The sequence below is a fragment of the Drosophila serrata genome, unplaced genomic scaffold (genome assembly GCF_035046125.1).
Source record: "Drosophila serrata isolate PLE 108 unplaced genomic scaffold, ASM3504612v1 contig_382, whole genome shotgun sequence".
In the NCBI taxonomy this organism is placed as follows: domain Eukaryota; kingdom Metazoa; phylum Arthropoda; class Insecta; order Diptera; family Drosophilidae; genus Drosophila; species Drosophila serrata.
In genome coordinates, this window is record NW_028257280.1 from 7,544,189 (window position 1) to 7,569,052 (window position 24,864).

Here is a 24,864-nt window from a genome sequence, read left to right on the forward strand (position 1 = left end):
AAGACTCTCTCTCTTGCTCTCTCTCTATCTCTCTCTTATTCCTTTCCCCGGGTGTCCTGTTTTGTCCTCCCCCACCAAGCTCTCCCTGTCTGTGCGTGTATATGTTGAAGACTTTACGGATCACGGAGCTCATCAAAAATCGTTAAATGCCAAAATCGAATAAGAAAATTTCGTTCCAAAATGAACAAATTAAAGGAATTTTAGTTGGATTACTAATTGGGAAGACAGGATAACAAAGAGAAGTATATTATAAGCAATAAACTGAGGGAAATATAATAAAATATATTGAATCAATTTTAGTACGGAAATAGTTTTAAGAAAAACTAGAAATTTTGTACCGGAAACCTTTATATTGTATAATTTTTTCTATTCCTTAACCAAATTTATTTTTATTAAAGCGTGTTTTAAAGGATTTGAGTAAGGATCCTCATTGAAAATTATATAAAATAAACTTAAAAGAAGTCTTTTAAATCCTTATATATATGTAAACCTTAATAGACTTATTTATTCCTAAACTTAACTAAATTTTTTAGTTGTAAGAATTCACCAAATTGTGCCCTAAAAAATGCTGCCCTCGGCCGCTCACACTTACATGCCACTGTTTATGTTTGTTTGTTTATTCAATTACTATTATATTTTTTCGATTTTCCAAACTCGCTGAATTTTCAAAACTGCAAATACAATTTTAGGGACTGATTGCGTTTAATTCTCGCACCGTTTCTTTCATTCGTTTTTTGCACAAAAACTTCACTTTATCACACACTAAATCTGACTATGAATATCCTTCTCTGTCCGTGTTATGCCACATGCATGCCTATGTGTGTGTGGTGTGCGGCTAAAACACAGATAGAGAATGGGGAAAATGGGAAACCCCCCTTTGGAAATGAATAGTCTGCTTTTAGGTTTACTTTGTGCCGTTGTCTTGGGCCTCTTTTCCAGCTTTTCTCCTTTTGCTTTTGTTTCCTTTCTGTTTCTTATTTTCTTTTATTTTTATATTTTTTTGCGCACCCAATTTGAAAACTAGTGGCGTATAGTCCGCTCGATCCGCTCCGCTCGGGAAAAACACTGAGTGCCAGACGCTCAAAACACGACGATATCTCTAGCTAAACTGAAGCCAAATGCCATCGCAATGCGTACTTTAAACTGTTCGAAAGGCAGGCACTCACACACACACACACACATACACCTGCTCGGGGGAAAAGGCTTTTCCGCTCGCTCTCTGAAATCCATACGAAATAGCGGGAATATGCGGCTGGTCAGCATTACTTTCTCTCTCTCTCGCAGCTTTCGAAAAAACTGTCATACTCCCGCTCACACACACACACTTTCTCACTCTCTCTCTCTGTATTTTTGGCAAGAAGCTTTAGCTTGTTTTTGTTCGGATTCAAAATCGGAAACTTTCGTCTGCCATATTTTGCCGCATTTGTTGTTGTGGCTTTGGCTGCTGGGCCACCGAAGCAAATTTCATTATCTCAAGTGGCGGCCGCTTTGTTTGTTTATTTGAGAGCTTACTCTCTCAGCTGGGTAAATGTTATTGTACTTAAATGGGTGCTTCGAATAGTGAAACTCTTTTTCTTTATATTTATTTACAGGCAAAGGTTAAGTTTTATGTAGATTTTAGTTGACTGTTTTGGGGTTTTGTTTTTTTTTTTTTTTAGTGAAACCCCGAAAATCGATCGCACACGTTTTAAGTTAGTATCACACACACACATACACACTCTCTCACTCAACACACCAGCTCTCTTCTCACGCTCACACACACAAACACAGGCAGCTGCAGCTGTTTTAAGCCGCAAGGTATGCTACACACTTTTGAGAGGATTTGAAAACTCCGCTTAGACAGGATCAAATTGTTTAGAGTCTTCTCATCTTATTAAATCAATAATTTGCTTTATTTATTTTGTGTATAATTAATTTATGTACCAAATCAAACGCAGATACAAATCGAATCAATTCAGAACTAGCTTGCCCGACGACTTGCAGCAGAATGCGGAGAATAAAATGCCGAGCAGCCGTCAGCCACAACAACAGCTGCAAAAGCGGCGTCGGCGTCCGGGATGAAAAACTTTTTAAACACACACACACACACTGGGGCAATGGCGAGCCTACATATATTATAGGAAATTTTGATACGAAAACATTGACAAGCAGCCGCAGAAAGCTTTTAGCCTTCAGCTGTGTGCACAAGAGTTCTTAGTTGTTGTTAGTAACGCAGCGGCTTTGGCCGGTATAACAGTTTAGCATTTCAGCATTTTCCGCCTGGACGAAAAACCTTCTTGCGGCACAAGCGGAAAGCTCTCCGAGAACCGCGAAAAGAGAAATGCGAACCGAAGCTGAGGTTTGGAAAAGTTTTTATTCTTAGCTCCTCCGATGGCCGGGCGGCGGAATGCGGCAAACCGAAAGATAAGCGCTTAGCGCCATAACCGAAATGACCGGCCGTTGTGACTGATAAACTCAGGTGATAAGGGGTTTCACCTAGGGGTTTCGCTCCATTCCCAGTTAATAGATTTTTATAGGGTGCGATGCATTGTAAAACCATTATCTTTTCGAATTTCATTTGCCGTAGTCTGGTTGGGAATACGTTTTATTCATTTCGACTGTTGGAAAGAATAAATATGATTTAAGTATATTAATTATACCCTTTCAGGGTAATATAGTTTTATTCAGAAGCTTCAAACGCTGTGAAAAATTCATTTCCGACCCTATCAATCATATATATTCTTGATCAGCATCAACAGGCGCATGTTTCTAGCCATGTCCGGCAGAAAAACAAAATTTTCAAAAAATTTGGATTTTTACAAAAAAAGGAAAGGGGTTACATCGATAAAATTTTCAAAAATGTATACAATTTTTCACTTTAAGTTGATCATGCAGATTTATTAACCTAATAAAAAATAGCATTGCAACGCTTTCCGAATTAAAATTAATGCATTTTTGACAGAGTTATGATTTGTCGGAAAGATTGTCGTATAGAAATATCCCATTTATATTAGAAACTTAAAATATTCTAAGTATAGGTCAAAGTAAATGCTTCCCTATATACTTACATATTTAGAATGTATAAATTTAGTGTGAGATCATTGATCGTTAATTTTAACAAGTTTAGGTAGTGAGCTTTTTTATATATTTCTACTGAGTTGAGCCCTTAGAAGCAGCGACCGAATAGATCTCACTTGTCGAACGACCGAACGATAACTAACAGATGACCGAAGCTAACATTATAAGAAAGCCGAGATTGAAATATACATTAATATACATACATATGTATATATATCATTAAAATATAGCATTAATTCGGCAGCTACTAGTAGATAGGAGCAGATACTGTATATTACTGTATATTATTGATCAGCATAAACAGCTGAATCAATCTAGCCATATCCATTAAAAAAAAAAATTCCAAATTTTTTCAAAATTGAATAAGGGGTTACATCGTTAAAATTAAAAATAAAAAAATTTAAATTAATTTAATTTTTGAAATTTTAAAACTGATTTGTAAACCTTCTAATAATTAGCCCAGAACAGTTTTCCGAATTGAAATGAATGTATTTTTGTCTTTGCTATGATCGATTGAACATTCCAAATTCTGATCCTATGGATAAATGCAAATAACTTTACCTTAGAAGCAACCTCCAAGCTAAAAAAATAAGCTCTAATGTTTATAAACCATAATCAAATAGAAAAATATTTGTGATTTGAAAATAGAAGTCAGCTACAATTCGTGGAAAACTCCAAGATCGGCCCGTGCCCGCTTAGCTTGAGCGAAAGCTTTCAGCGGACAGCTTTCACTCGAAACTCTGCTGCGGAGTGTGTCAGGTGACAACACTGTATACACCGGCAAGTATAGTAAAAGAATTCTAAGGTGCAAAAGAATTTCTTTAACTTTCCCAGCTAAAAATGCTAATGAAACGACAATAACATGGGTTAACTGGATATTAGAAGGTATGTTAAAAAATATATATATTATTTTATTTAAATTATATATAATTCAAAAGTGGGCTCTAACACATTCTTTTGATTAGGTTCCTAATTTTATAAAAATTATAACATTATATACCTTAAATCTCTTGTCAAAATAAACACAACTTTAACGGACCAGTACCCCAAAAGCTTTGCTTGCCGACGAGACTACCTTACAATCACAACACCATGGGACCGGCTATGCAACTTGTTGCGCCGGTTTTCAACGCTCATTCTCGAATCCGTTACCGAATCCCCCGGACGTCGATCTCGCGGCTCTCCGATCTTCTGCTTGGTTTGTTATTGTTTGTTTTTATACTCTGCGCCCAAGTGGCTATCATTCCTACGTGGGTGTGTGCGGTGGATATATGTATATATATTTACACAATATATATACGCATAGTTCTGCGTGTGCCGAATAATTGACAGATGTTTAACATTTCGCTGAGACCATTAAACCATCCGAATTGCGAATTACTCCGAGTTTTAATTGTGCCAACCGGTTCGCTGACGATCTGTAATTGTTTTTATGACTCGATGACTTAAGAAGACACACCCCAAGAAGATACATACTAAATACTACAACGCGGATTTGCATAATGACGACACTTGCTGGCGGGGCTTTGTAATCAGCGCTCCAGAACTTGGAATTCTGCTTGAAATTGAGGTCGAGATCAAGGCCCGAGTATTCCTCATCGGTGACCCCGACCAGATGCCTATTTTGAGCATAATCAGTTTTGACGTCAGTGCTTCTAAATCCAGTCTCAAAAACGATCCAAATCGGTCGTTAGCATGTTTGTCACGAACACGATAAGTGAAATCTAAATGCAAAAGAAAGCCAAGCAATGCAGTTTAGGGGGGAAAACCTGACTAAATGCATACAAATATCACATTTACTTGGAATTTTTGTAAGGTTTTCAAGAGATAAGCACAGAACAGTTTGAAAATGTCTGAAAATTATGAGTTAATGGCTTCAAAAATAGGTTTCTTATTCAAACAGTAACTCTAATTTTGTTAAGTGCTTAATTTCCTTAATACCTTTGACACCCACTATCTTATATGCAGACATTGATGGAGTGATATTTAAAATATTAAACTTTTATAGTTCAGGCGGTGAAATCAAATTATCTAAATATAAATTTATAGATGATTTAATTGGGTTTCGTTATTATACCTAAAAACAAGAAATTATTACTTGTTAATAGAAGTTATTGCCCAATATTGAGTCGGAAAATCGTATTAATCATCAAACCTATTTTCCCATGAGTGACTATGCCTTGTGAAGTCTTTAAGTTTTATTGGGATCTTGGTTCCATTTTCTGATAAGGCCGATAAGTTTATTCCCAGTACTTAAGAGATCCCTTTCATTTATCTTATCGCGCAGCTGGAATCGCTCTGAACAAACAACATCACTCATCACGATGCCCAATCCACTGTGGTTCATCTTCTGGCTGCTGGTCTTCTGGTTCGTCTCCTTCTTCGTGGCCTTCTTCTGTGCCTTCTTCTACATCTGGGTGTATGCCTTCGCCTCCTGCATTCCCGCCTTGACGGTAAGTATTTATGGCAGCGTCTAGTTAGGGTGCAGTATGCCAGGTGGGCTGAGTCCTAGGGTGGGGTGTGGCTTAGTTTTGGGGATGCGTCATGAATAGTACCGGCTAGTTGCATGCGGCAGCTCTTTATCGGTCTCTATAGATTCTTAACCAATTAGTCATTTCGGAGACTTATCAGGGCCACAACCGGGGCTTATTTCAACCGATATCTGGCCCACCCACACCGCTGATAGATATGTATATACATATGCACACTATACCCTACTGATTCGCTTCGTTACCATTCACAGGGCATATCGGAAATTCTACTGCAGGGCGTCCAGTTTCCATTCTACTGCGGCAAGGCCATGCTGGAGGGCAAGCAGGCCTTCTAAGGGAAATCCCGCTGGCGTATCCGTACTCTAAGTGCCTTACTGATAACTCTTGTTTTCAATCATTTTTACAATAAAGTTTAATTAACTAATATTTATAAATAACTGTGCTTGTGTATCAATTTGTAATATTACGTTGACATAAGACATTGAGCTATCGCCACCACATTTGTGACATCATCGTATGGAATGCAGTTTGTAAATTATTTATTGATATAAAATAAGAAATGGAATCAATTTAGATATATTTTCTTTCAGTTTTTATAATATATATTATAGTATATAAGATTCCAATTTGATAAGACTCTCTTAATTCATGCAACACAATCTAAAACATAAACACTAATAAATACATTTATTTAAGAAAATCGATTTAAAAAACGTAAGAAATGAAAGCACTAGAAACATTCTAATTTGTCGACATAAGCCACGTCTTCAGCCCTCTTCCGATTCCGGCTAACCTTATTAGGTGGTGGAGGCCACAGTCGCATTCTGCTGACCACTGCCTGGCGTTTCTTCTGCTGCCCCAGCTTCTGCGTTTTCAGGGAGATCGAGGTCCTGTTGAACGGCGGGCAGGGATGAAGCCTCCTGTTCGCCAAGGGCGCGCAGCTCAAGCTCTCCGACTAGCTGCATCACCCGGATCTTACCCTCGGTGGCTAGCTTGGGCGGCAAAGTCTTGACAGTGGCACAGATGCTGTCAAAGAAGAGCTCCAGGGAATCTCGGGCTGGCGTCTGTTGCAGCTGGAATGACTGCAACTGGCGGGCAGCGTAAGAGGGCGTGGTGCGTGGAGAGGGTGTGTAGCAAGGACCACCGGCTGCTATGGGCGTAATGGTGGCCTTCGAATTTATCTCCGGCCCTTTAACTGCTATACTGGGGGATGCGTTGAGAGCTGACACCTTCTTTATGGTTATTCTGCAGGGCGGAGCTGCCGGCGTCGACGAGGACGGAAAGGTAGAACTGGCGGTCGGGGCAGTGGTAGGCAGCTCGTTAATGGTCACATGCAGCGGCAGATAGTCCATGCCGGAATGTTGCGAGTCCGCCAACGAGGTGCGGCGCTGTTGTTTGCTGGCCGGCTCGCGCTCCTCTAGCTCCGCTTCCCGCTCTTCATCGGCATCTGGCTCGTAGTCGGGGTCGGTGTCTGCATCGCCGCCGCCCTCCTCCTCTTCGTCATCGTCATCGTCGTCGCCGTGATTGTTGTTTGTAATGTTAATGTTGTGAAGCGGGGGTCCTGGTCCATAGGCCAGTACTACCTCCTCGTCCTCATTATACTCCCACTTCATGACCAATGGTACATCCACCTCCTCCGGTTGCCCCTTGGACTGCATGGCTTTTCTCTGCGCATTTTCCGAGTGTTTGATGCTGCCCTCATGTTTGCCTAAATCGGATCGCTTGCAGGCCAGTCTGCACTCGCAGACGGCGCAGAACACGAAGTGTGGATCCGTCTCGTCCGGCAGGAGCCATGGATATATATCCTGATATTCTGGTTTTGTCTTGGGCCGCGGATACTTTAACTGGCCACAAGGCCGGCGTGGTCTGTATTCTGAACGCAAAGCGTCTCTGTGGGTGCAAGGGTCTGGTTTAAGGAAAATTTTGACTATAGCTTGTAGAATACTCACAGTTTTTCCTGAGTTAGCTGTAAGTTTGCCATTTGAACATATTTTTTCCAAAATATAAACAAATTTACCTCCTGTATGACCGTGCTGCAGAAAAGGCAAAAAACCAAAAGCGCATTGCATGCAGAGTTACCCCTCTTGTAAAATAATTTTTTATTTATTTGATTATATATTTCTGTTTTTTGGAGTATTGGTAACAAAAGTTCAGATGTTTTAAGATATATATATATATATGTTTTTGATCAGTATCAAAAGGTTCGATTAATCTACTAAAATTTTTTATAAGTGTTCTTATTGGTACAGATAGAATGTCATATGAATATATACATATGTGATACGATCTTATTAAAATGGTCGGCAACTAAAAAAAATTCTATAGCAATATTGTTTTTCAACATCTTTCTGTCATCCCTGGATATGCAATTTTATTGTATTAATGTATTTAAAACTTTTAAATTAAAAGGGCCAATGAAAAATATCCGTCAACATCTATCACATTTATATTATATTGATTGTTGTTTTAACTGTGATAACCAATGGCAAGTGTTATTACATAATTGAACGGATATATAGCCTTCGTTCTTGTTTTAAAATAAAAGACGACTCCAATATACATGGTTCCATTTATAATTGTGGAAGATGATTGATGTATATTAAACGATATCAAAGATACAATACGGTTTTAAAAATTTCTTAGATTTTCTTGAAAATACTCTATGCATATTATTAAGCAGTTTTTAAAGGTTTTTTTTTAAGTATTGGAAGCTATTTTCGCATCAAGTTGACGCCTGTGTGAATAGCCCAGCAGGGAAAAAAGCGAAGTGTAAATAAGCCATTTCCTTTGCCGGACATACTTTTGTGGTATTTTTTTCAGTATATTTTGGTATATCTCGCCTTTCGCAGGCCTGCCAACCGCAGTTACGGTCACTCTGCCCTTCGGTTTGCAAATTTGATTTTTCGCCTGTGTTTTTGCATTGTTTTAAATTTCCAGCGCATGCTGTGATTGCGTGTCGGCCCGGCAACTTTGTGGAAAGTACCCGGAGTATCTGGGGCTTGAACGCCTAGCCGCAAGGAATGGATGAAGAAAAAACACGGACAGAACTGCTTAACGGAGCGTCCGACGCCGGTCACAAAATGGCGTCGGCGAATCCCGATACTTTGGCCTCGGCCACACACGAGCTGAAAATCATGGACGTGGAGGGAGCGGTGGTGACGGAGCCTCCTGTTGAACCCCCAATGGTTATCCTGGTCGACGACGACGAGCCGGTCGAGGAGATGGTGGAGGAGGAGGAGCAGGAGGAAGCGGACCTAATAGATATCAACATGGACGAGGGCAGTACCCCACTGGTGGCTGAGTTGCAATCGGCGCTGAACAATCCAGACGATAAGCCTTCCGAGGATCCGCTGCTTGGCGATCCTGACAGGGATATCGATAACCTGTCCGCCAAGACGGAGCCGAGCAGCGATGCCGAAAGCAACCACTCGTACCACGATCCCATGGGCCTGCTGGAGCGCATCGAAACCCAAGAGGCCGACAGCCAAGACGAGGACGAAGACTACAGCATCGATGATGGCAGTAGCGCCAATGGCGGTATTACCCGCAAGAAGATGCCGCGTGCCGCTCGCTGGCTGATTTGGATGAAGCGCTGGCCCTGGATGCTGCATGAGGACACAGACGGCACCTACGCCTTCTGCCTGTACTGCAATATGAGCATCAACGTGAACAACCGCTCCAAGCACATCCAGCAGCACAATATGTCGCTGTACCATCAGGAGCGCGAGAATAACTACTTGGCCTTCAAGAAGAGCGAGGAGCAGACCAGGGGAGCGTGAGTACCGAGACCAATATAAACAGATTTGTTTTGTATTTGTATTTAATTTCTTGCAAATAAAAACCTCAGAGGTAGCACTTACTTATCTCCAATCTTTTGTAGGACCAGTGACAATGAGGTAAAGCACGAATTCGGCACGAAGTCCTATGTGGCCGCTATGAAAAAGAAGCGGATTAGCGAGATCGAAGCCTTTAACAACTTCAACTGGCTGCGGTGGCTCCGTTCCCACCCTTGGTTGGAGCGTTCCCAGGCGCAGGGTACCATGGGTTTGTGCCGCATCTGCAATATCAAAATGAATGTAGAGTTTGTATATCTGCGCAAGCGTCACGAGACTACAAAGGGTCATCAGGAGGCGCTACGTCAGCAGGACTCCGATACGGCAAGCCGCAAACGCAAGCGTAGCAAGAGCACCAGCGGTCCCTCCTTGGTCAACGGTGAGGCGGAGCAAGAGCCACAGCAGGAAGAAGAGCCAGAAGCAGAGGACACCACAGTAGTAACTATTAACGGTCATTTGAATAATAGTGATGACCCCGGCAAGTGGTTTGAGCTAATTCCAGCCACCACTCCACAGCAGTGCCGTTGCACGCTATGCAATTGCCAGATGGCAATCACTAGCTTCATGCGACACTGCAAGGCCAATGCGCACTGCCAGAAGCTAACGGGCCCCCCTCAGAGACGGTGAGTACTACAGTTTACTTAAAAGCTGATCCTAAACACCAATATCTATTTTACAGATCTACAACGGAACGTGGGATCTGGGCTGTGTACGCTGATCTGCATCCCTGGATGATTGCGGATCCAGAGGACCCGAATTTAGCCTATTGTAAGGTCTGTCAAAAGCGGTTTATGTACGGTAATTCGGAGATCAAGCGCAAGAACCACGAAAAATCCGAGAAGCACATGTCGGCTCTCGCTGCCGCCAAGGCAGCCGGCGAAGCTAGCATGGCTGATGGGGAACGGGAGGAGGACGAAAGCGAAGAAGATGAGCAGTCGGAGGCTGAGGGGGCTGCCAGTGAGCACACGCAGTCAGAGGCTCGATCGGGGAGCGAAGGCAGCGAAGAAGACGACGATAATTGGTCGGACAAGCAAAAGGGAAATAAGGGGTAGGTGTTCTCTAAAGTCAATATTCACATATGATAATAATATAATAACAAATTTCTTTGATTCCAGCCTAGCAGTGAAATCTGTTTCGGAACCAAGAAGGGCCAAGGTACGAGCCGGAGTGCATTTCTACCCGTGGCTATGTTACTCCAAGGACCGGAAAACACAGTTATGCAAGTATTGCCGGGTGCGCTTCCATAGTGAATCGGCAAAGGCGCGGCACGAATTTAGCGCTCGGCATAAAAAGCTTATGAATCAGTTTAAGGCGCGCCAGGCGAAGATGCCGCAAAACACGATGCCTGTCGCTGAAGAGGAGGAGGAGGACGGGCAGAGCAATTCAGACGCGGGCACAATAAACAATAAGGCAGAGACTCAGCCCATCGATAAACTATTCGTAAAGCCCATTCCGGCCACCATGAAGGGCAAAGTAATGGTGTGGAAGAGCCGTTTTCCATGGCTGTCGTACAAGAAGAGCGAGATGCGTGGCAACTACGCATGGTGCAAGCTCTGCGATGTGTCCATCTTCCTGCCCAGCTCTAAGTGGGGCGCGAAACACCAGCGCACCTCACGACACATTCGCCTGCGCAACGAACGCAGGCGCAATGCCGGTCAGCCCACGAGAACGACAGAGGGCATCTCTGCCGCCGTGGCCACTGCCGCCGCTTTGGCCAGTGGCGAGGCCAAACAGAAGGCTGCTATGGCAGAGCTGCAGGCCAAATATAACTGGCTGGAGCCCGATGCCAATGATGAGAATCACTGCCATTGCCGCGTATGCGATACGCGGCTACCGATTAAGGTGTTCTACCTGCGTCAGCACGATTCCTCGCGCAAGCATGCCGACGGACTGGAGCGGCAGAGGAGCAACAACGCGAAGGTAGCTGCGCCATCTGTCAGCACCAACTCGGAAGCCACTGCAGACCCGGAAGTGCAGGAGTCTGGCTTGGACAAGGACAGTGACGGCGACATGAGTGTGAGGTGAGTGGTGGAGTTCCGTCCATCCAAATAGTAGTGCTGATCAGTATATACATATCTCCTCAGATCCGATGGCAGCACGGCGGAGCCGCCGACAAAGCGATCCCGCCGCTCAATGGAGGTTCGCCGTATCCTTCGTGCCCTACGCGATTCTATGGGGAAGCGTCACGAGGAGCGTAGCCAGCTAGACATGGCCAAGGACATGATCTGCTCCTCTTTTGATATTGTCACGCGACTGCGAACAATGGAACGAGAAGGGGCCATGGGACATGGCAACTGCACGGCGCAGGCGCCGGAACCGGTGAAAGTGGCCCCGGCGAATGCACAGCCATCGGAGCCCCGGCATGTAATGGATCTCTTTTTCGACAGCATTGCGCCCACCATGAAATCTCTGCCAGCGGACTTGGCCGCTGAGGGCAAGGCCAAAATCATGCAGCTGGTTTGTGGGTTAGAAGTTCGAGCCATGCACAGGAATACCGCAAAATCAGCTTCTCCCGCTTCTACCTCTGCTCCACCTACCCCAGTTGCTGTTGCTGCTGAAACTCCTTCTGCTACAGTTCAAGCCGCAGCTGTTGACGACGACTTCCATTCCAATGTCATCACAATAAACGACGATGACCAGCTCATAATGAACAATAACAATGACGTGGAATCACCTCCAAATAAGTCAGGCAGCGGGACACACTCTGCGTCTTTGTCCATCAACGGCAATCCAAAAGACATCCCAGAGAATATACGTCGTATATTGAGTTCTTCCCAACTGCAGGTAACAAATCGCAACGATCCGGACTCCGTCCGATGTGTGCCGCTGGACAAGTTAACGACTCAGAGTCCGATTAGGGTGAATGGAACTACGCGACATAGCCAAGGTGGCTCCTTGGAGGTTCCACCATCAACGCCTGGAGGCGAAACTAACAATAGCAATACCTTGGCCATGCTGCGGCAAATACGCGTGAACAACAACAATAGCTCGAAGATGATCACTATTTCCAAGCCAACCATGCCGGCGCAGCAGCATTCTGCAAGCATATCCTCGACAATGCCGCGGAACAGCAGCAGCGGAGCCAATATTAATTCCTTTCGGCCTATAATAAATCACAATCGTAGATCATAGAGCTAAACAAATCATCACTCATCCATAGCCTTAGATTTTGTCATTGTCATTATTTAATTCACTTTGATTTGGACACTATTTTATGCATATGTTAACGATAAATGCTTGCGGGCACTATATCTATTCCATACATATATATATAAATATTATAAATCGCTTGATGACGAGACCCGAAGAGTCACCTTCAAAAAAGAACAAAAAATTGTAAACTTTTTTTCTTTTTCCCAAATCAATAAGAAACTGGGCTTAGTAAATCGTACCGATAGTTGTTTTATAAGCAGATGAAAAACTTGATAAGTTCTTTTGTTTACAGACTTTTGCCAAGTCTAAATTATAATTAAACTGAATGTATTTACTATACTCAGGCTGGTTGTATTTAATTAAGCCTGCAGCCGGGAATGTCATTGCTCTTAATGAGTGATTATGCAGTAGTTTCAGATAAGAAATAATACTAATATTTCGTTTCTGCTCAACGATCTCCAAGGCCCGATCGATTCTTGGCAGAAACATCTTAATCACTGTCAAGGGATTTTTCAGATCCAGGCGAACGATCTCGGAACTCGGGTTACATTTCAAACTCTTCGACAACAGAAAACTCTAATACTAAACAAAGGAGGCGTTCGATTTTATTGTCACCTTGGATGTTGTAGAAACTACACATTTAACAGTGGTAGGTGTTTCCTAAAGCCAGTATCTCACACGTTTTCAAAAAATAAAAAGTAATTTTTTCGAAATCAGTTTTGAAAGTATTGCCAGCAATACGGTACGGAACAAGATGCCTAAAGTGAAGAAAGCTGTGGACGATGAGCAGAGTAACACGAACTCTGGCACCGTAGAAATTAAGAAGGCCACCATGAAGGGCAAGGTGACAATGTGGAAAAGCCGCTTTCCATGGATGTCGTACAAGAAGAGCGAGATACGCGACGACTACGCTTGGTGCAAGCTCTGCAAGGTGTCCGTCTACCTGGCCAATTCTAAGTGTGCCAAGGAGCACCAGCGCACCGCAGAGCACATTCACATGGGCAAGCGAAATGGCGGTCAGTCTCAGGCCGCCGCTGCTTTGGCTAGTGACGAGGACAAACAGAAGACTGATATGGCGGAGCTGGTGGCCAAATATAAATGGCTGGAGCCCGATTCCAATGATGAGAATCTCTTCCACTGCCGCGTATGCAATACGCGCATATCGATCAAGGAGTGCTTCCTGCGTCAGCACGATTCCTCGCGCAAGCATGCCGAAGGACAGGAGCGGCAGGAGTCTGGCTCGAACAAGAATACCGATGGCGACGTGAGTGTGAGGTGAGTAGTGGAGTTCTGTCCCCCAAATAGTAGAGCTTATCAGTATACATACATATATCTCCTCTGATCCGACAGCAGCACGGCAGAGCCGCCGGGAAAGCGATCCCGCCGCTCAATGGAGGTCCGCCGCATCGTTCACGATGCCCTGCGCGACTCTGTGGGCAAGCGTTACGAGGAGCGTAGCCAGCTAGACTTGGCCAATGAGATGATCAGCACCTCTTTTGATATTGTTACGCGACTGCGAACACTGGAGCAGAAAGGGGCCATGGGACAATGCAATTGCATGGCGCAGGCGCCGGAACCGTTGAAAGTGACCCCGGCGAATGCACAGCCATCGGAGCCCCGGCATGCAATTGATATTTTTCTTGATAGCATTGCGCCCACCATGAAATCTCTGCCAGCGGACTTGGCAGCTGAGGGCAAGGCCAAGATCATGCAAATAGCGTGTGAACTCGATGTCCGGGCCATGCACAAGAAAAATCCAAAACTACAATCTTCCCCTGTACCACTCACGCCAGTTGCTGAACCTTCTGCTACAGTTCAAGGCGCCGCTGGTGACGTCGACTTCAATTCCAATATCATCTCAATTAACGAAGATGACCAGATCATGGAGAACAATAACAATGACTTGGAATCATCTCTTAACGCAAATCCAAGTTACCTTCCGGAGAGTAATCGTCGTGTCTGGGCGACTACCCAATTCCAGTCAACGGAGTATTTCTACGACCCCGTGGATAAAAATTAGCCTCATTGGAGGCACAATGTCACTACTCTCCCCATGAATCGACAAAAACAAAAAAATGCAGTAACATCATGCATCATTCAAATGAAGCGGGGTGCTTCCACAAGCAGAACCAGAAGAAGGATTTTACAATAAATGCTTGTTAGCACGATACTATAACAAAATATATATAAGGCGCTTCTTGAGAACAAGGGTTATTTTTTTTAAAAGCACTTCAGAAACTTGATCAATTTATTTCGTTTACCAAGTCTAAACAATAATTAATAATTATCTTTACGATACTCTCCAGTTAGTTCTGATTCGGCCACTTGGTGGTTGCTCTTAAGTCTAAATTCAAGATCAGTCGATAAGTTCAGCTCGGTTCTTCTTGATGTCGCTGCTGGGGCTCTGCAGCTGGCAAGCCGTTCTGCAGCACCGAATCGCTCGGCTTCTCATCACTCGTTATTGTTGACAACTCAATTTCCCGCAGTTCGCCAAGGAGACGCCGCATGGAGCTGTGCATGAAGGCGTTCTCGGGCATCTCATAGCCTCCAATGATTGAGGATGCAGCAGGAGTTGCCGTCTGAACTGGAGCTGCAGCTGGCTGTGCCTTTGGCGAAATGCTGCTCCTATTCAGTTGCTTTTGCTCATTGGCTTCCAACGCCTGATCGATAGGGGCCGATCGTGTGTGCAGCGGAAACATGAACTTGACGTCCAGGAAGCTGCATAGCTCCTCGATTCCATCCAGAGTGCGGCCGAGCTCTTCGTTTCCGTTCGCCTGTCTGGCTACATGGTGGCGGACGGTGCCTAAATAAGTTTGTAGTTTGCTCCGCGCTATTTTAATCACTGTCTGGGCATTCTTCAGCTCTAGACGAAGGAGCTCGGGACTCTAGGAGAAACCAAAATCATTGTAAATATAATAGGAAAGAGACCTCAATTCTTACATTTTCTAGATAACCATCCATAGCCACTCGATGGGAGTCCTGCAGTTTCGCCAGAGCCGAGGAGTCAGCCGCATTGCGCTCCTGCATGTAGGTGATTTGCCGATCAATCTGACTCCCGCTAGTCGCTACCGATGACTCCGAAATAGTGCGAGGTCTTGTACCAGTGGGCGGTGGTACTCCTTCTTTGTCCGTTGAGCTGTTGGTAAATGACACACAGGCGAAGGCATTCGCGGGATAGTCAAACTTTTTCGGGTTAAGCATGAAGAGTGCATGCCGCAGCACCAAGTGGACGTCCACGTTGCCGGGATATCGCATTAGATACGTCAACGATGTTGTGTAGTCGCTGAGCAGCACTGAAATGGGAATTAGTCAGAACGGAAAGTAAAATGGGGAAATACTCACGCTTATCTCGGATGTGGACTAGCATGGCCACTAGAATGTAGTTAGGCAGGTCAAAGCGATCACTGTCGGCGAATATCGCATCCCACAGCAGCAACAGGTCCAGTAGCATGAATTCCCGACCAAAGAGGAGGCGTAGCCAGCGGCTGCAAGGTATATAAGTTGTTATTAAAGATTGATCAAACCCTACCATGTTCGCACAGCATTTTAAATCTCTCCCGCATTTCTGATTGCAACTCACATGCCGAATATGTGTAGCGGGATTTCCATCTTTTGAAGATAGTGGTGCAAGTGCTGGTCTTGCTTGGCGAGTATTTTGTCCCGTATAAAGTTCAGCTGGCTGATAACCTCCGCCTCCGTCTGCGGCTCATTCTCCCCGGGGGCCTGAAAAAAAAGGCCGGCGATAAGGGTTGGTGCACTGACTGCTGATGCACTTGAAAGTGGGGACGTACCTCGGTCCGCTGCTCGATATGGCCACCGGGAGTGGATATCAGATTGGAGACGCGATAGTACGACTCCACAGAAGCCATCAGGCGGGAAAACAAAGAGCTGCACAAGGGAAATACGTTAAAGCATTGCTTATGGATACAGAATATTAAGTGTTTTTCTTACTAGGTATCCGCCTCTAGATAAGCGGGATCCAGCACGTCCAGCAGCGTCGGATTTATGTCGGTCTTCGCTAGCTCACTGAAGTGTAACAGGGACTGGTGATCGCTGTATACCACAAATATGATCGGAGCCAAAATCTCGTGCATACCCTGCCTGTAACACATGTATGGATGCTCTCTGGCGTAGTAGAATAGAATGTTCACCATCGCATTCTGGACCAGAGGCTTCCGGAAGAAGTCCACACCCGGGAAGGTCCGCACCACGTCCTGCCTTATGACGGCGAACAGCTCTTGGTCGCTAAAGTACTGGTTCCACACGCTTTGCGTGGATTGCGACAACGGGTCATCAATGCAGTCCCCAGCCAGCTGGTGTGGATTCCTCACATAGTCCGCCCGGAACTTGTCGTACCGCACCCGCTGCTGTAGCCGCTGGCTAATCCAACTGCGATGCTCGGAGGTCAGGACGCGTAGCAGCAGCGCCCAGTGTATGCTCCGGAATTTGGACATCTTGAGGTCTCCGGCAAAGGCCGCCTGCCGAAGGCGTTCAGGCTCGTCATCGAGACTCTTCAGCAGCTGCTCCCACTCCTGGCGGTAACGTTCCACCGAGTTCATTGCTCCCGTGTCCGCAATCGCACCAGGGTTTCCCCGCAGACACTCACTGCTTGCCCTTCCTACCGATCCGTTCAGAGTGATGGCTTCAATGCCCCATACGGTCATCGCTCGTAGCTGGCTGCTTCCTAAATGCAGTCACTTGTCCGCTCCGTCGTCATGTCAACGCTGAATCGGTGCAGAGCAGATAGGTCGCAAAATAAAACACAAACAAAACAGAAAAGTGCACTTCAATCTTGATTATACGACAGTGTGACCGCTTATCACAACACGGAATATTGCCAGAGGAGGAGAGCATTGTCCCTTGCTGGCATCTGGTCACACTGATATGTTGAAGACATGGCCGATGACTACCATTTTCCTATTTCCGACTTCCGCCATTGCAACTTTTCAAATATGTTGTTCTTTGCAGGAATGGTACTGACATAGATGTCGTCAGTTTCAAAAATCTTAAGCTTTTAAAAATTTTATCGTGACACAAAGCCCTCAAATAAGTTCTGTAACAAAAGGCTTCAGTCGTTGCGTCTTTTTGTAATTTTCCAATATTATAAACCACAATAGACAAATTAATATTTTATTAGACAAAATCCAAAGACAAAATCCAAAATTCCGCTCGGCATTAAGCGAAGCTCTTCTATGCGCTTGCACTGACAACTCACTGTGGCTCTGGCTCTATATCTTGTTTCGGCTCTGTTTCCGACTCCTCACAAAGTTCGTTTAGCTCGTTGGGATCGGCGCAGCATTTCCAGGATTCCTGCACCCCGAATTGATAAACGGTTTCGTGGAAATAGTGCTCTCCGGGATTGATAAATATCCGTGGAAACTCTGGCTGATTTACAGCATCCGGATAGTTTTGCAGTTGCAGACTGAAACCATAATGCTGCCAGTATCGAGTGCATCCCTTCCCTAAGATCGGTTCCTCGCCAAGAGGTTCCTGCGGGAAATTGTTGGCAGTGGAAAACTTCATGCACGGCTGGTTGCTGTAAAGCTCAATGAATCTGCCGGACTCCGAATGCAGGAACCGAGCTATGTAGCGGGTAATATTGGAATCAAACTCCTTGTCGAGGGCATAGTGGACATCGAAGCCGGTCACCTTTTGCTTCTCAAACTGACGTACTCGATCGCCCAAAAACACCGGCAGTCGGATATCGTACACGGTATCATCTACGGCCTTGAAATCCCCCGTGGGCAGACCATTGTCACCCACAGATTCCATTGTTTCCGCCGCCTCAATTGTCACACGGTGGTCGAAGACACCCCTTATCCCAGTTTTCTGACCAGCAAGATTGAAGTAAATGTGGTTGGATATGTTCACTGCTGTGGTCTGATCGGTGGTGCCCTCGATCCGGATGAAAAACCGATTGTCATCATCGATGGTGAAATGGATTAGTACAAGCAGGTTGCCGGGATACCCCTCGTGTCCGTTCTTCGATATGTGTCGCAGAGTAACGCCATCCGGTCGTATCATGTGCAGATCCCAAATGATCTGGTCGAAGCCCACGTAGCCCCCGTCGACATGGTGCTTCTGGTTCAGGTTCTTCGAGACGATGACCCGTCGCTCTTCCATAATAAACTCTCCCTTGTCCACGACATCCGTGACTCTTCCCAGTGTGCAGCCGAACTTGTACTTCCGGTTCTTAATGTAGCCAGCAATGTCGTCGAATCCGAGGACCACGTCCTCCAAGTGGTGGTAGGCATCCGGCGTCTGGATGCTCTGAACGGTGGCTCCCAGTTGGATGATGGCCACCGAGAGCCGGTTGGCGTTAGTAATCGTGTACCTACGGACTACCTGGGCCTGCTTCGTGATCGGATTGTTCGCGATACCAAAAATGTCCTCCACAACCTTGATCATTTCTCCAAAGTATTTTTATTTTTTGTTTAATTTTGAATTTAGAGCTCTGAAAATTTTGCTTCAAAGTCAGATCGAAAGTGTTTAAAGTTGTCAGACAGACACAATAAAAAAAAGTTTATCTTATTTTATAATAAATAGCTTTTATTTTATATGTAATATTTTTTAACACTTTTTCCCTAAGCCATCGATTATTAACAAATTTAAGTAAAATAAAAAGGACAATCGATGTGAAGCTGAAATTTGTATTTGTATTATTTATATGTATTTGTAAATACATATAAAACATATAAACAATAAAATTACATTAGATAAAAATATGTGACGTTGCCTTGGCTTACATTTATGATTAATGAAATTTTATATTAATTTTGAACACTCTTTTCCTTTAATAACTATTAAAGTGCAGTGTGGACCAATTATATTTTATAAAACCTGTAGTATTGTTTAATCAATTAAGAATATAGAATAATCAATTTATTTCACAGTCATTAGGTAAAGCTACTTTACAGGCAAACTAAAGCGCATGATTCTTCAACAAGTGAGCGGTAAACATATCGAGGAATTGTTGAGATTTATCTTAAGTTATACAGAAAATGAGTATCTCATTAATTAGATTTTGTGCCGAATCACCAAAGAAAAAAGATTTAACCAAGTACTTGGCAGAGGGAAAAACAACTGAATAGATATGAACCGGACCACAATACTTTTGTATTTATACAGTCAAACTTCATTGACTAGAACATCGGCCACAAAATAGGTACCTCCAACTTACCCAGCTCACAAGTTCTCTGCTCACCGATATACATATGTATATACATATATTTATATTCCGTCGAATGACAGCTGATGGTATGAGCAGCACCACTTCAGTCTTTAGTGACGCTCTGCTTCTAATGATCAGATTTTGTGCCATTAGAGGCGATATCCAGCAGAAATTATTAATTTATTTGCGCGTTCTGCTTCGCGAATCCGTTTGTTTATCAGTAGTACCCACACACACTCGGGCCCTCACCTATTGGGGTCAATGCTTGTCGCTATAATATGCAACAATTAATTCATGATAATGCCAAAAAGTTGGCATAGCGAACTCCAAACCAGGAAATAGAAGACAATAACGAAATGCGAAGACTGAGATAGAGATGGAGATGGAAATGGAGACGCGCGCCGGCGCATTAGCTCGGAATCGAATCGAACGGATTGGCAGAAGTTCCAACTGCTAAAATTGCAAATAAACCAACCGACATCGACATCTACATACATCGGCTAATGGCCACTAAACACTAAAGGTTTCTATTTTCGATGTGCTGTGTGAGCTGTGCCATGACATGACGGTCAATGTCGTTTTTTGATCTAGTCTCGGGTAATTTTTCTAATCTCTTTGGGGCTTGAACTTGAACGATCCGCGACGGCTTTGACCCAATGACTGAATGCCGAACGTCAGTGGTTGGATGGATGGGTGGCCAATCGGGTGTGTCCAGGGTAATAATTACAGGCTCAAGTACTCGTTGGAGACATGGAATCAGCACTCATACATTTTGTGGAACTGCTGACAAAATTCGTATATACTTGTTGTATGTCAATCATCCGGAAGGACCGATAAAATGCAAATGTAAACTGTATGCAAATGCATTGCATTAACGCACCCAGAAATCCCATCCAGGCTACTACTTATGTCGCCGCACGTATGCGTCACATTGGCTCCGATTTATAATTTCTCGGTCAAAGTCAATGTCAATGCAAATGGCAAAAAGCAGCAGGCTACCAGCTAGCAGCATCTCGCATTCGCATTAATAACAATAATCAGTCAATGGGGCTAGCTGGCTAAGACACCCCGCCCCGGCCCGTACCGTCGACCCCTGCTACGGTCGAGCCAACCTGTTTTGGCCGCTTATCAAACGCTTCGTTCGTCTTTGGCCTGAGAACTCGTTTGCTATTCGGCTGTCTTTTGGGCCCTGTTACAATTTGCTTTTGCCTGCTTAGCATTTTGTATTTCCTGATGTTTAATCAGCCAGCTGAAGAGACTCAGCCGAGACTTTGGGGTTCACTTATTGGTTTCCCTTCGATGGAAGGGTATCACTACTTTGTGGATTGTTTGCAAGGTTCTACATTTTATTAAGATATTGAAACTATAATTATAATAAAATGTTATATATATAAATTGGTGTTTTGTAAGTAGCATCATTCCATTTTACTACCCAATAAGATATTATTTTTTACAAGAATTTATATTTTCGTATTAAAAATTTGCTTAACAAATAATTGAATTGAAAAGTGCTGTTGTAATATTGTAATTGTAATTTATTCAAGCTTAAGACATATATTTATTTGACTAAAACTAATGAATACTACAAAGAAGACAGTTTAATTTAACCTTGGCCTTGGCAATATATTAACTTACTCATTAGAAATTTAATTGCTCTTTTTTCTAGTCTGTACATGTTTCTACTAAATTCATGTATTCACGAAAATTCGAGTATTTACGAAATCCGAATTAATTGAATTTAAACCTAAATTTATGGACATTTTGGCTGCAATTAACAGAACTCATTGTTTTCTATTTAAACTTACCTTGATAGAGTTCATGTCTGATGGCCAAGGTGAAAACATACCCGAAAAAAACAGAATATTTTATTTTATTTACGTAACTAATAAGAATTATTTTAGCGTAATTTTTTTTTCGTTTTTGAAGTTAGGGCATTCTGGATGCTGTCTGATCTTTCTTTGCTGTCACAGCACCAATGCGGTCCTCGTCTTCATCTCTTCATTTGCAACACAGACAACCACGAGGTTAGCTTAGGTCGCTTGGCGTCTCTGTTTTTTTTCGCGCAGCATTGGCCTTTTTGTTTGGCTTTGTTTCCATTTACATAATTTAATTGCCGCGACTTGGGACTGGGGGACTGGGGGACGTATCAAGCTGATCGGACCGCCGGAGGTCCGGGCCCAACTTGTTTACTGTTACATCTATGCGGAAGAGTCCGAAGCGGAAGTTTTGTCTGGGCCAAGTCCACCGGCCCACCGGAGTGTAATGAGGCGGGGGAACCAGAATACCATGAAGCACACATTTTAATCGGAGGAGTTGGAATCGGAATTGGAAACGGAATTGGAATTGGAACTGAAATTGGTATCCATCCAATCCGATCAAGTATGAAAAGAGCCTTGGAAGCCTGTCAACGTAGCGCCAAAAGGTCACGAGGTTAAATGTAAATGGGGATCGGGAAGGGGGCATAATTCATTCTTTTTTGGATTTCAACGTTTTATATTTATACACTGTGAGCTCACAGGTGGCAGGGGTCTCGTGTTGTCCAAAACTCTAAAACTTGTTATGCCGCCAGTTAAAAAGAATTTCCTATAATTTGATTTAAGATAAATAAATAGCTATTTACCCAAAGGGATTCTGCTAACTAGTTGGATCCGATTTCATAGCTTATAAGCGTGCTGGTTCTTAACCCTGAATTTTAATCAAATAGTAATAAAGAACTGGGAGAAGAATATACCAAGCTAATTAATAATTCATAATAGTAGTAATAATTGTTATTGATTAACTATTTTAAAAATTAAAGTTCCAAATTGAGCTTATATTACTTATGTAGTCCTTAAGAAACCCCCACAGATCCGCAGATATTATCCTCTTGCTTATTTCCTGGGTTTTTGGATCTAAAATTATCTATCTAATCACAAGATCGAATCTCTGTCTCTCACAATCAAAGTTCTTGATTATTTCATGACGCATATATCTAGGCTCTTGTTTAACTTCGCCTTGACTGATATCGTTGGCCAGAAGGGGTGTTAAGTGTGTTGCCTCCGGTTTATTGAGCTGCCCTACTGGTTTCACTAGACAAAACAAAAAATCAAACAAGGGCCAAACGGCGACTTCTCCCAGGCCAAAGCAGACCTCGGTCTGGGTTCGGGAACCAAGTGGAATGGGTTGGTAACCAGTGCTTACTGGAAACACATGCATATTTATGCAAATCTACTTACACTCGCCGAGAAGTCAAGAATAGAAACCCCCAAAATATATAAATCTGCGGACGGGGCGAAGGTATTTTAAAACGCCAAGCAGGTTTCCGATCTCCCCCAGAATTCTAAGCAGGCTCTCGGCCTTACCGATGCTGATCATGATCGAGTTGTTAATGAAAAAGAGCCAAATGAAGCCAAGCCAAGTCAAGTCAATCCAAGTAGCAACGAGCAGAGCACTTGGTGACGACTTCTTAGCCAACTTCCCTCGGCGACGGGACAAGATTCTGTGGAGTGTACGGAAATGCTTTTGCCACCGGCCCATAGCGCCAAAATAGAAAATCAAAAATTTTATAAAGAAATATATATGTATATATTTATGCGACTGACAAAATTTCGGGTGTGGGCGAGCAGAAAAAGTCTTGGGCACGTGATTAATTTGTTAATTTCTGCGACCCGGCGACTCCGATTCGTTTTATGGCTTATCAATGTTTTGCATGGCTTATTCTTTATATTCTTTTTTGGCAGTTGAAAAGCTTCCCGCTCCTGTGGTTCGACTGGACAATGCCCTATGAGGTGCTCAAGAACTCTGGCCATAAATTCGAGTTAACATACTTTGCAGGGAATTCCCAATGTCTTGTTTTCATTTTTCCGATTACTCTGTGGTACTAAACAAGTTGTAATTAGTCATAAACTGAGTGTTAATGCGTTTTAACGACCGAGTTACGAGCCTACAATTTTCTCGAGGATATATTTCGTTCAATGACAATGCCACAAAGCCAGCTGGCTTTAGTTTTTCATTTTGGTCATTAAACAAATTGTGGAAATATTAATGTTTTGGAGGTGTCATGACCGCAAAAGCTATTCTCAGACACAGAATAAACAAACATAGTTTTATGCTTAATTTAAATGCTTTAAAAAAGTAATTATCAGTTAATATGCTTAGTAAAATGAATTATATTCTGCTCTTATAACATTATTTATATCCAAAATGATTTAGTTGAAAGTATAAATAGAACGGAAATGAACTATGACTGCATTTTTATTGCTTAAATCAATTTTATTCATTCAAATTCAAACATTCAAACGTGCCAGACATCCACGAGAATCCATATGAATGGGCGCGGAGCTTGTGGCCAAAAGAATAGTCTAAAAATAGGGGTACAGGTTTATGATCTTGTGCTAAACCCTAATGGATTTCGTTTGTACACAGCCTGACAAGCACCTCGAAATCGTAAAAGCAATGTTTGATAAATTGGCCAGAGGCACGGCTTGAGAATCGGCAAGTTGGCCAACGGCATTTGGCCAGAAGCGTGTGCTGAGAGAAATGTATTTCGAATAAGAATATTTACATATTTTATGCAAATCGCGTTGATCACAATGTGACAATGAGATCAGTATTACAAAGTCCATGCGGGGCTGCCCTGGGAAGCCATTTAAGCTGTTCCCCTTATTTGAGCCTAAAAACATCTTTATCTGTTTCGATGTCTGTATCTACACGGGAAGGAAAATAAGAATACAATGATATACAATTATATTTTATATAGGTTAAATTATGGGATACCAATAGTATTACAATATATACTAAATAATTTCAGGAAAGCTAGAATTGATTTGTTTTACAGGGAATCTAGAGGTGAATTTATTACATACATTTGGCATCTTTTTCTTTGGGTGTAAGAGTTATTGTTTTGGTATCTGTATCTGAGTGGGTACGGAGTACAGCTACGGATATGTAATGAGGCTTTTGTTTGATTTCGTTATTATTTTTCATGGCACATTTGAGGCGTTTGTTGACGTGACATTGTGCTCTTCCTGCGGCACATCAGATATTTGCATAAGCAGATATTTGCATAAGCATTTGGTTAAAGCGATCGCCGGCATCTGGAGGACTGGAACTGGTACTGATTCGATTTTTCACGCACTTTGCACTTGAAAACGCTCCGCTTTGAGACGGCCAATTTGTC

At 43.3% G+C, this 24,864-nt stretch overlaps 7 protein-coding genes across 25 annotated transcripts in view; 3 read left to right on the plus strand and 4 right to left on the minus strand.

Annotated features, from left to right (window-relative positions):
* Positions 1–2,039, minus strand: part of Ace (Acetylcholine esterase) — a 39,020-nt gene extending 36,981 nt beyond the window's left edge. For 2 of the 16 annotated variants that reach the window (XM_086840853.1, XM_086840842.1), the window contains exons 1-2: positions 1,924–2,039; positions 593–671 (exon numbers count right to left, since the gene is read on the minus strand). The gene's annotated coding sequence lies outside the window, so the exon portion shown is untranslated. Of the gene's footprint in view, positions 1–592; positions 836–908; positions 1,136–1,923 lie in introns of those variants that run through there. The other 14 variants (XM_086840854.1, XM_086840851.1, XM_086840852.1 and 11 more) reach the window with 13 other exon arrangements.
* A 2,108-nt stretch (positions 2,040–4,147) lies between these two features.
* LOC110185312 (uncharacterized) lies at positions 4,148–5,986 on the plus strand. 2 transcript variants are annotated; one of them, XM_020954072.2, is made up of 3 exons: positions 4,148–4,255; positions 5,345–5,510; positions 5,801–5,986. In XM_020954072.2, exons 2-3 carry the CDS (start codon positions 5,382–5,384, stop codon positions 5,882–5,884), a joined length of 213 nt encoding a protein of 70 aa, XP_020809731.1. In that variant the 5' UTR covers positions 4,148–4,255; positions 5,345–5,381; the 3' UTR covers positions 5,885–5,986. The 2 variants fall into 2 exon arrangements, with proteins under 2 accessions (XP_020809731.1, XP_086696983.1); XM_086840857.1 differs by lacking the exon at positions 4,148–4,255 and adding an exon at positions 4,288–4,311.
* Positions 5,987–6,071: 85 nt separating this feature from the next.
* On the minus strand, positions 6,072–7,615 carry Ravus (ravus). The gene is made up of 2 exons (XM_020953779.2): positions 7,499–7,615; positions 6,072–7,439 (listed from the first exon to the last, which is right to left on the minus strand). The coding sequence occupies exons 1-2, from the start codon at positions 7,528–7,530 to the stop codon at positions 6,347–6,349; spliced, it is 1,125 nt and encodes a 374-aa protein (XP_020809438.2). The 5' UTR covers positions 7,531–7,615; the 3' UTR covers positions 6,072–6,346.
* A 790-nt stretch (positions 7,616–8,405) lies between these two features.
* Su(var)3-7 (Suppressor of variegation 3-7) lies at positions 8,406–12,874 on the plus strand. Its single transcript, XM_020955784.2, has 5 exons — positions 8,406–9,324; positions 9,430–10,005; positions 10,062–10,430; positions 10,498–11,403; positions 11,467–12,874. The coding sequence occupies exons 1-5, from the start codon at positions 8,570–8,572 to the stop codon at positions 12,512–12,514; spliced, it is 3,654 nt and encodes a 1,217-aa protein (XP_020811443.2). The 5' UTR covers positions 8,406–8,569; the 3' UTR covers positions 12,515–12,874.
* A 180-nt stretch (positions 12,875–13,054) lies between these two features.
* Positions 13,055–14,716, plus strand: LOC110186579 (protein suppressor of variegation 3-7-like). Of its 3 annotated transcripts, XM_086839890.1 has the most exons (3): positions 13,055–13,184; positions 13,253–13,810; positions 13,886–14,716. In XM_086839890.1, exons 2-3 carry the CDS (start codon positions 13,290–13,292, stop codon positions 14,553–14,555), a joined length of 1,191 nt encoding a protein of 396 aa, XP_086696016.1. In that variant the 5' UTR covers positions 13,055–13,184; positions 13,253–13,289; the 3' UTR covers positions 14,556–14,716. The 3 variants fall into 3 exon arrangements, with proteins under 3 accessions (XP_086696016.1, XP_086696015.1, XP_020811455.2); XM_086839889.1 differs by having other exon boundaries at positions 13,167–13,810; XM_020955796.2 differs by having other exon boundaries at positions 13,167–13,810; positions 13,889–14,716.
* Positions 14,677–17,376, minus strand: TBC1D5 (TBC1 domain family member 5). The gene is made up of 6 exons (XM_020955759.2): positions 16,487–17,376; positions 16,327–16,423; positions 16,116–16,258; positions 15,878–16,020; positions 15,476–15,828; positions 14,677–15,420 (listed from the first exon to the last, which is right to left on the minus strand). Exons 1-6 carry the CDS (start codon positions 17,197–17,199, stop codon positions 14,905–14,907), a joined length of 1,965 nt encoding a protein of 654 aa, XP_020811418.2. The 5' UTR covers positions 17,200–17,376; the 3' UTR covers positions 14,677–14,904.
* A 273-nt stretch (positions 17,377–17,649) lies between these two features.
* On the minus strand, positions 17,650–19,046 carry LOC110186563 (galactose mutarotase). Its single transcript, XM_020955771.2, has one exon. It carries the CDS (start codon positions 18,941–18,943, stop codon positions 17,747–17,749), a length of 1,197 nt encoding a protein of 398 aa, XP_020811430.1. The 5' UTR covers positions 18,944–19,046; the 3' UTR covers positions 17,650–17,746.
* Positions 19,047–24,864: the final 5,818 nt, after the last annotated feature.